At 36.9% G+C, this 10,630-nt stretch overlaps 1 protein-coding gene across 1 annotated transcript; it reads right to left on the bottom strand.

The window, feature by feature from the left end:
- Positions 1–1,096: 1,096 nt before the first annotated feature.
- Positions 1,097–5,705, bottom strand: LOC114310660 (serine/threonine-protein kinase PEPKR2). Its single transcript, XM_028256720.2, has 5 exons — positions 5,506–5,705; positions 5,280–5,382; positions 4,153–5,143; positions 2,274–2,570; positions 1,097–1,729 (listed from the first exon to the last, which is right to left on the bottom strand). The coding sequence occupies exons 3-5, from the start codon at positions 4,892–4,894 to the stop codon at positions 1,365–1,367; spliced, it is 1,404 nt and encodes a 467-aa protein (XP_028112521.2). The 5' UTR covers positions 4,895–5,143; positions 5,280–5,382; positions 5,506–5,705; the 3' UTR covers positions 1,097–1,364.
- Positions 5,706–10,630: the final 4,925 nt, after the last annotated feature.

Raw genomic sequence — 10,630 nt, forward strand, 5'->3', positions numbered from 1 at the left:
GACTATATTGTGATGGGTTCTTGAATAAATGAACAATGGTCACATATCCATATGATATAAGAAGATAAGAGAGGGAGTGAATAAGGTAACTGAAAGGTGAAGTTATTTATGATGTGATGGGTCAAATTAATACTAGCATTTTATATATTTGAAGTTATACAGACTTCCATGGTCTTGGTTTTGGAGATCTCATCCAACTCTTTTTCAAGCCAAAGTAACCCTGAAATCAGTACCCAGATCCCACAATATTTTTTCCATTTCAAGTAAGTAAAGCCTCTCTCTCTCTCTCTCTCCCTCTCTCTCATAGAGGATATAATTTTTTTATGTTAATCCCACAGTCTAAATTTAAAATTGAAATAAAATGATTTCGTTTTCAGTGTGTGTGTGTGTGTGTGAATAGGGTCAAATTAGACGTGCAAAGCTAAATTGGATTGAGCACGCGCCTGGCCATGGTTTGGGTTATCAAAAAGGCTTATGTCGAGCCATACAAAATCCCTCGTTGGACAGGATGGCAAGCCTAAGATTATTATTGGCTGGATGTAGGTACAGAGTACAGAGGGCCAACCTAAGTTAAGGCTGAGCCCCTCAAGAGCATGGTCTACTTACATTGTGGTCAAGCCCCTCAAAGAGCAGAGACCACTCTTGGGTAGAGCCAAATCGTTCGATTATGTATTTTGCTGACATGTCTTACTATGATATGTCAATTTGGTAGCTGCTAGAGTAAAGTGGGTTTTCTATAATTTCAGCTTGGGAGGTTTTGTCGAAGAGCAAAACCTAAAGCTGATTGGTGGGGTTAAGAAAGTTGCGCTAGGTATTGCTTTGTTCTTTGGTTGGCTATTAGAAGAAATTATCAACTGACAACAAATTACTGCATTGCAGTGGAGTTTGTTTAATATGATTGTTTCCAGAAAGAGAGGGCTTGCAAGGTCCATCAATAGCTATCGTTTTCTTTATTCCTTTGGTGCTGAGGATTTATCACTTGACAATTGGAAAAGATAATTCATTATAGATTGGTTTAGTTGATGCTAAGGTCTGATGTTGGAATAGACACTAAGAAGAGGCCAACTTAAAACGCTTTGTTCATTGCACAATGAAATTTCCATGGCTAACCGACACACCAAGCACATGCATCTTTTATTTACACACAGATTTACAAACCCGCATACATAATTTGTTAGGTCAGGCATAAACTTACATCACATGAGCACTTAACGTGCTAGTTAATAATACCCTCGATTTATACACGAAATTAAAGACTCTCGAGTGATTACTTTGTTGTCGAAAAGTAGCTAACCATGGCTTCTTCCCCTTCACTATCAAGTGTCAAGTTAAGCTCCTCCGGAGGTAAGTCATCTTCAGCAGAGTCAAAATGCTGTACAGAGGTTGTTAACCTTTATGTTAGAGGGGCACTCCTGTTGGATTGGGCTGGCAGGGACACATAACCTGCTTCTCTTTGGCTCAGATATCCTCATACGCGAAATCTCCATAGCGAGGGCATCAACAAAACCATAGTTGTCATCTTCTGCCTTCTTAGTCGAGTTATTGGATGAGAAAGCTAACATAGAGTCATCACTGAGAGAGCTGCTGGTTACTACCTTGTTTCTCTCCGACTCCACTGCATGTCTGGCAGTCAGTTTTCGTGAAGTCAATCTTACATGGTTATCCATTTTTGGCTTGGAAGCCAGTGTCTTCAATGTGGATTCTGTATGGGCCAAAATCCACGGATGATCTGGAAAAATATAAATCGGATCATTAATGTACAAAGAGATGAGACAACGGTTTCATTTGGCTTTAACAAAGCCAAAAGTAAAAGAATGCTACGAAACTGGGGGTGAATGAGACAGAACACTTACCCATCTGATTCATCCTTGCACATGTTTCTATATTATTACTTACCCAAAAAATGTTTCTATAATATTATGATTTAATTATTATATTAAATTATAAATATCCACAACATCGAAATTTTTTTATTTGGTTGTCTTAGCACTAGCAGTGGAACTTCTTGTCCCGCTCTGGGGAAGCATTTGGTGCAAGCTTTTATGACCATCACGAGTGCGGTACAGGCTTTGCTAGTGGAAAAAAAAATGAAAAAAATGAGATGAATGGAGATTTAAAACAGATTGGTATGCAACTTCCAACAAAATTAGTCATTTCCTTCATTTTAGACAACCAAAATGGTAGCAATAAGAGAAGTTAACCCTTCCCGTGCCTAGTTATCTGATTACCAAAATGCAGCCTAATGAAGGCAAGAGAAGTATATTGAGGCTTACTTAGTACTTCGTCAGCATTGAACCTCGCTGAAACATCCCTTGTAAGCATATGAGCAATTAGATCACAAGCAGCTTGGGGTACTGATTCCCATACTCCACTGCAAAAATCAAGTTTCACCTTGTTGACAGCCTCAAACACGGATTCTACAGAATCACCTTGAAATGGGAGCTCACCAACCAACAGTGCATGTAGTAGGACACCAGCACCCCAGATATCCACTTTCTCTGAATACTCACCGCTCAAAACTTCTGGGGCAACATAGGCAGGACTTCCAACCACACCTGTCAGGCTTTGACCTGTAGAAGAGAAGATTGAGTTATTTATATATGTTGAGAAATTTGTATAAACTAGGTTGTTCAGCACAAAGAAAAGAGAGTTGTGAAGAAAACAACAAAAAACACTAATACAGAAAATTAGAAAACACCATAATATCAAAAATAGTCATGCGGGAGCAGTTGATTGGCTAGTCACCCACAGGCTAACAGTTCTGTGGAAACCAACCTAAATTTGCTTGGTAAGGAGTCTTGGGCCATGGGAATCAAATAGGAACAATTTTGAGGCCAGTTATCAGTTCCAAGTCAAAGCATATCTAAAACAAAAGCAGCAGCCAAGCTGAACGGCACTAATTTCTACTTTATTTCAAATATTAGCATGTAGATGCTATTCCCAGAAATTTTACCTGCTCCTGTCATCTTCAAGTCTAAGTTCAAGTTTAATTGTCCCCATGCATGCTTGGATATAAGCAAACAACGTCTGAGTTCAATAGTTTTTCTATGTGTGCTTGGATTTTATCCAAGACAATACATCCCAAGTTAAAACAATCAAAGTCCTGCTTTCTATCTTTTCCACCTGATCTACGGAATATTTGTTCCGATTTCTTTGGATAACAATGAAAAAGAAGGAGATATTGGCAAACAAATGAAATAAGTAAACAACGGTTTGTCAAATAGAGCCACAGGCAATCCAGATAAGTGAAAACACCCCATAAAGCTGGCACCCCTGATAGTTCAGGAGCCAAAGAAATTTTTTGTATCAGCTATTGATTTCAATGGTAACAATCTCGGTACACCAATCATCCCCACTATTCACCATAATCGTCGTAAAGTCAATGGTAAATTTTGTTAACTGAAGGACACAAGAAAGATTACAGATACAATGATGAACGAAGCCAAAATATAAGGGATGAAACAGTGCTAATCAGGGTTTAGCCATGGTTGTTCAGTACAATGACCTTGCAAGAAGTGGCTAGTTCTGATTCATGATATTAGCATCACATAATATATATCATAAAGGGAAACTTTATTCTCGAGAAAATTGATGATGAGTTTTACTTTAATGATATATTTAAAAAGTACCCAACACTAGCCAATCTTTTTTTTTTTTTTTTTTCCTTTTTCACAAAACACCCTACAATTACTACAACCCATACTGCAAAAAATATCAACAGAAGCAAAATCCTCTTATCCAAGCATAGTCTTGTTAGTTTGGTCTAGTTAAACAGACTTCTCAGACTGGCTTTATTTTATTTTAGTAAGTTCATGCTGTCCATACCACCCAAAGAGCATTTCAAACATCTATGTCTAAAAAATCAAGAAATATATATAACACAAAATGGATGCATCATTTACAAGGATTCATAGAACGGAAACAACATAGAAGTAAAAAGCAGAAAGTTAAAAATGAGATGCACCCAGAAATCCAGAAATTAGTTTAAGAACAGTAATGTTGACAGAAAAAGCATGAGCATCTATAGGTGGTCTTTTATAGTAAAATTCCAACATGACATAACCTTTAATAATATATATTTCTATACATTAGTGAATAGGGAAACAACTTTAATTATGACAGAAATTTGGCATTATGGTAGTTCGTACTCACCATTTGAAATTCTCACAGCTAAACCAAAGTCTGCAAGCTTCATTTGCCCACAACTTGTAAGGAGGATATTCTCTGGCTTTATGTCCCTGTGAACAACACCCATGTCATGGCAATATTTAATAACCAACATTAATTCCTTGAGTAATTTAGCAGCTCCTTGCTCGGAATACCGCTTTCCCCTAGTCATCTGGTCCAGCAACCTTCCACCAGAACAAAGCTCCATCACAAGATGGAATGACTCAGTGTCCTCATACACTGCTTTCAGTGTAACAACGCCCGGATGCCCAGAAAGGTGCTGCATAATTTCCACCTCCCGATGCACAATCTCATCCCCCTTGCGCAACGTCTTGCACGCAAACTGTTGTCCACTTGCTTTACTCCGACACAAAACTACCAACCCAAATTTCCCTTTCCCAATCATTGCACCCAAATCATACTCTTGTTCGATCTTCTTCTTCCTACCTAGTCGAGTTGCTGCATCAATACACCCAATTTTCCTCTTGAGACCCCTTGATGGTGGATCAGAACATATACCTACAAATGGAGGGGCAGTGACAGCTCCATTGACTACACTCTTACAAGAAGCAACAGTTTCTATAACAATTTCTTCCTTGTATTTCTTTCTCTGCCTTGAGTAATCTTCCAACGACAAGTGGGACAAAATGAACGTCAACGATTTTAGGTTATTTCGACTTGTCGGTATAACATCAGTTCCCTTCCTCTTCTTCCCCAGAAACTCCATTTAACAATCCAAATTAGTAGATTTAACAAAATTTCCAAAACCATAAGCAGTCCTACAGAATAGTTCTCACACTCGAAAATCAGCCAAATTTAACTAAGACCGTCCCAACAGAACATCCGATTAACGAATCTCCCCTGCTTACATAATTCTCCTAAAATCCCCTAAACCAAAAAGAACTTAACTACCAATTCTACCAACAAAACTACAACGAAATCCAATGTACTGGGAGGTTCGACTTTTGATCGAATTCTGCAATTTCAACAAATGGGTATCCATTAAAAAAAAAAAAAAAAATCAATAATCAAAACCCTAGCCCTAGATTGTTAACAATTCAAAGATAAACATATACAAATAAGAAAGATACTAGGGGGAGCGAGTTCAAAACCTTTGAACATGAAAGGCCACTTGCTCTTCTTCTTGCGACCCATTTGAGCCAGTGATTCAGGAGTCATAAACATCGATGATTTGCTTCGTTTCACAGTGATAATCTACAGAGACAAGACAAGACAAACAGGGCAATACACAGGGAATCAGCAAAAAAACACCGATGAAACCCAAAACAATCTCAACTAGGGGGGAGAGAGAGAGAGAGAGAGAAGTGTGATTGTTACCTTCATAGACAAGGAAATCTAGAGTGAGAGTGATTGGGGAGGAGTAAACGAGAGTTGTTCTACTTTATCTACCAGAAAAAAGCAAAGTTGGATCATTCATTCCCACGGACTGTCCATTACACGTGATTTACAACTCCCACCGTACGGCTCGCGCCCTTCTTTATGTATCTCTTTCCTTTTTTTTACGATTAACCGCTTCCACGTCTCCAAAAGCAAGGATTAATAAGAAAAAGATTTTTATTGATAAGTCTAATTTAGAAGTGTTTTAATTTAAGAAGTTCATGAAAGAATTTTTTAACTCATTTAGTCTCATATATGTATAGTTTTATTTCCTAAAGTCTATTTTCTTAATTTACATTATTTTCTTAGACACTTATGCCCTTATATTTAATTTTGATACCCTTATAAATATTTTTTCAACGATTAGCAATTTAATGATGTGAACATTCATATTTTAAAATTCACATTTGTAGGAATATAAATTGGCTCGTGGGCGGCCCGAAACCCGCCTGCGAGCCAGGGTGGGCCCGGGCCGTTGACAATGTGAATATTCACATTGACATGTTAAAATTCACATTAATAGGAGTATAAAATTGGCCCTCGTCCCGTGGCAGCGCGAAACCCGCCCGCGGTCCATGGGCGGGCCGAGGCGGGCCCGGCCCAGCCCGTTGACAATGTGAATATTCACATTGACATGTTAACATTCACATTGATAAGAGTATAAAATTGGGCTGCGGCCCATGGGCAGCCAAAAGCCCACCCGCAACCCGGGGCGGGCCCGGCCCGGCCCGTTGACAATGTGAATATTCACATTGACATGTTAACATTCACATTAATAGGAGTGTAAAATTAGCCTGCGCCTCGTAACTGCCCGAAACCCGCCTACGGCCAGTGGGCGGGCCCGGCCCCGCCTGTTGACAATGTGAATGTTCACATTGACATGTTAACATTCACATTGATAAGAGTATAAAACTAGACAGCAGCCCAGGGGGGGCCCGACTCAGCCCGGCCCGGCCCGTTGACAATATGAATATTCACATTGACATGTTAACATTCACATTAATAGAAGTGTAAAATTGGCCTCCGTCCCGTGGCGGCACGAAACCCACCCGCGACCCATGGACGGCCCAGGACGGGCCCGGTCCGGCCCGTTGACAATTTGAATATTTACATTGATAAGAGTATAAAATTGGCCCGCGGCCCATGGACGGCCAAAAGCCCGCCCGCGGCCCGGGGTGGACCCGGCCCGGCCCGTTGACAATGTGAATATTCACATTGACATGTTAACATTCACATTGATAAGAGTGTAAAATTGGCCCGCAGCCCGTGGGCAGCCCGAAGCCCGACCGCAGCCCGAGGCGGGCTTGGCCCGACCCGTGACAATGTGAATATTCACATTGACATGTTAACATGCACATTGATAGGAGTGTAAAATTAGCCCGCGCCCGTGGCTGCCCGAAACCCGTCCACGGCTCGGCCTGTTGACAGTGTGAATATTCACATTGACATGTTAATATTCACATTGATAAGAGTGTACAATTGGCCCGTGACCCGTGGGCAGCCCGAAGCCCGACCTCGTGCCAGGGCGGGCCCGGCCCGTTGGCAATGTGAATATTCACATTGACATGTTAACATTCACATTGATAGGAGTGTAAAATTGGCCCGCAGCCCGTGGGCAGCCCGAAACCCGACCAAGGCCGGGGCCCGGGCTTTGGGCTGCCCACGGGTCATGGGCCAATTTTACACTCTTGTCAATGTTAATGTTAATGTTAATATGTCAATGTGAATATTCATATTGTGAACGGGCCGGCCCGGGCGACAGGTTGGTTTAAGGCCGCCCCCGGGTCGCAGGCCAATTTTACACTCCTATCAATATAAATGTTAACTTGTCAATGTGAATATTCATATTATCAACGGGCCGGGTCGGGCCTATTTTTTTGGCTTTTGGGCTGGCCCGGCCCGACTCGAATTTTTCCCGACACCCACGAGGATCGACATGAGCCGGGCCCCTACACATTGACGATATAAACATTTATATTAACGGTGTGAACATTCACATTAAGGGTATTTTGGTAATTATGTCACCCATAGGACTTATTGAAACATAAGAAAATAATGTGAACTAAATGGAACATAAGTAGATGAAAAGGGTATTTTGGTCTTCTTATCTCAAATTGGACCTAATGGAATAGTCAAAAAGAATATGGGTTGGATGGAATAAAACTCTTAGAAAATGGATTTATTAAAAAAGCTCCCATAAAAAAAAGACAAGGTCCCTATGTTTGATTTTGATTTTTTAAATTAAATTTTTTGAAAATTAGATTTTTTATTTTTGTATTTTTTTTGTTTTAAATATATATATTTTTAAAATTTTAAGTATTTTTTTTCCTTTTTTACATACTTAGATGTATCTAAAAATTAAATATTTGTAAAACAATATTTTAAAAAATTAATAAATATACAAGAATACGAAAAATGTATTGAATTTTTGTATTTTTTTTTTATATTTTTAGTATTTAGTTTTTAAATGAATTTACATTAGATGTATATAAAAATTAAAAATATTACTTAAAATATTAAAAAAAAAATCAGTAAAAATAAAAAAAAAACACGAAAAATAAAAAACTTCAATTTTCTGAAAAGTAAATCCTGAAAATCATAACCAAACAGAGTGATTGTCTTTTATATAGAAAATGTTTGAGATCCTATAATGATGTGATCGGATAAATGTCAGTTTTTAATTGATCATACACTTAGGCTTCGTTTGAAAATAAGTTATTTTAGTAATTTTTTAGCTAAATATGAGGTAAAAAAACTTGTATGTTTGAGATGACTTTTTGATTTTTTACGAAAAGACATGCAAAAAGTAGAGAGAAAGGGAAATTTTTGACTTTTTTGTGCAAGGTATAAGTTTTTTGATTTCTTTTTTTTTTGTAACTTTTTAACTTTTAGGTTAAAACTATTATATAGGATTTATCATCTTTACTACATCATGGTGAATATATTTTTGAACGTGGATCTCCAACATTATTATTTTTATATATGATCATTTTGTTAATTTAGCTTTTTTTTTTAATTTTTAGTTTTTATTTTAAATTTTTGTATTTTAAGTTTTTCTCAATTTACCCTTAAGATTAAACTGCTATTAAATAAAAAAACATCACTTTATTGTTACATGATATAAAAACTATATTACTATATTGAGGTTTAGAATTGTGATAATGATGTGAGTTATATATGATAAAATATGTTTATGACACATGAATGTCAATATGTCATTTTCTATCTAATTTTGGATATAAATTAAATTTTAGAGTAAATTTTAAAAAAATAAAAAAAATAAAAAAAATAAAAAACTTGAAACATGAAGGGCCAAAGTAAGAGGAAGAAAAAAAAAATAGAAGCCAAAGTGAGAAAACAGTCAAACATAAAGGACGAAAAAGTGTAATTTATACCAAAAACAAAAACAATAACGTTTGGAACTTGCTTTTTTCAGTGACTTTTTAATCCTTTACAAAAAGATATGTAAAAAAATAAAAAAATAATTTGATAACTTGTAATGAGTCTTTGACTAAAAACCTAAGTTTCCAAGGAGGCCAAATATAAATATTTCACAAGGAGTGGACTCACATGATTTAGGATCTACATGTAGAAACCACTCTTTGTAAGCCATATGTGTTCCATTATGTATTTAGTCTCTATGTTTCTAGTATTGTTGAAAAAAATGAATGCATGTTTGTAAACATAAAAATGGGTCACAAAATAAAATGGGAAAATTAGTTTAACATCCCTCTCAAACTTTTAGTAATATGAAAGGTCCACAATATTTTTTTTTGGTAACCTAAGGTCCCTCACCCACACCCATATATCACATCATCTCTCTCTCTCTCTATATATATATATATATATATGTATGTATATAAATATCATACATACACATATATATGCATTGTGTGTACAACAATAGCTTCAGACCCAACTCGAATGGCCATGTTTTGTGCTATATTAGCACCTACATTATCTCTAGCAAAGAAAACCTGATCAAAATCAATATAGTTCTTTAGCCATACCTCACCACCATTTGAGATGGAGTGAGAAGCAACCCACTTGATAGTGTGTTGGCACCATAAATCTGCAATTTTTATTGTTTATTATTGCGGGACATGTGGTAGCCTCCTACTCATTTGGAGGTTATGAGAAGTTATGAAATGTGGAAAGATGATGAAGAACAAAGTGAAGAACATGGAGCATGAAGTGGAGGTTGAAGAAAGTTATGGAAGATTATGGAGTATGAAATGGATGAGGTGGAAGGGTGGGTAGTTTAGATAGTTTTTTCTTACAAATGTTTGCCTATAAATAGCCATTCATGGCTACATTGTAAGGACCCAGACTCAGATCCAAAAACTAGTTTATTTACTTCTTATTTCCTTCCAGTTCTTTACATTTTCAACACTTCAATTCCTATACTGTACTTCATTTCCTAAGAGTAGTTTCAAGTAATCGTTGCTGTAAACCTTTTCAAGACTGGGTCATTTCAATGTAAATTCCTATTTACTCAATGAAATTCAGTTTTTAAATTGTTATGTACCTGTTATTTCTTATAAATTGCTCCTAAAACAAGCCACCATTAAAAGTTCTTTTCATTGAGGTTAAAAGAATTTCAACACAATTGTCTGATAATTGGTTGGCAATTAAACATTCTGTAAGGACTGATTGATCCTTGCTGGCACGCTTAAAATTACATAATTAACCTTCGAAAGCCAAAAAAGCCAACATATATTTTTGGTACGCCTAGTAGGATGTCAAGTGTAAGAAATGAAAAATGAATTGGATTTGTCCATTTCGAATAGCCTAGATGAAATTTTTTGGTGCAAACAAAAAAATTTGGATCTTCAAGAAGAGATCCATCTTCTTGATGAAACAAACTTTCATCCCTTACAATATTATTTGGTGGAAGAAAAAAAGACATCGTTTGATTGGAGAAATTCATCAATTTGATATGGAAATTCACCAATGGAATGATGAGTTGTTAACTCTCACTACCAAGTCTTTAACTGAGGCTTTAATGGCTGGAATTGGTGAATTTTTTCAAAATTTTTCCATGGTTGAAAATAATAAAAGCAAA

Source organism: Camellia sinensis, chromosome 2 (genome assembly GCF_055761805.1).
Source record: "Camellia sinensis isolate YWXY chromosome 2, ASM5576180v1, whole genome shotgun sequence".
NCBI lineage: Eukaryota > Viridiplantae > Streptophyta > Magnoliopsida > Ericales > Theaceae > Camellia > Camellia sinensis.

Coding starts and splice junctions, on each gene's coding strand:
- LOC114310660 (XM_028256720.2), bottom strand. CDS start 4,894: ATGGAGTTTCTGGGGAAGAAGAGGAAGGGAACTGATGTTATACCGACA. Junction 2,571..4,152: donor AGCTGTGAGAATTTCAAATG/GTGAGTACGAAC, acceptor TCTCTTCTACAG/GTCAAAGCCTGACAGGTGTG. Junction 1,730..2,273: donor CAATGCTGACGAAGTACTAA/GTAAGCCTCAAT, acceptor ATATTTTTCCAG/ATCATCCGTGGATTTTGGCC.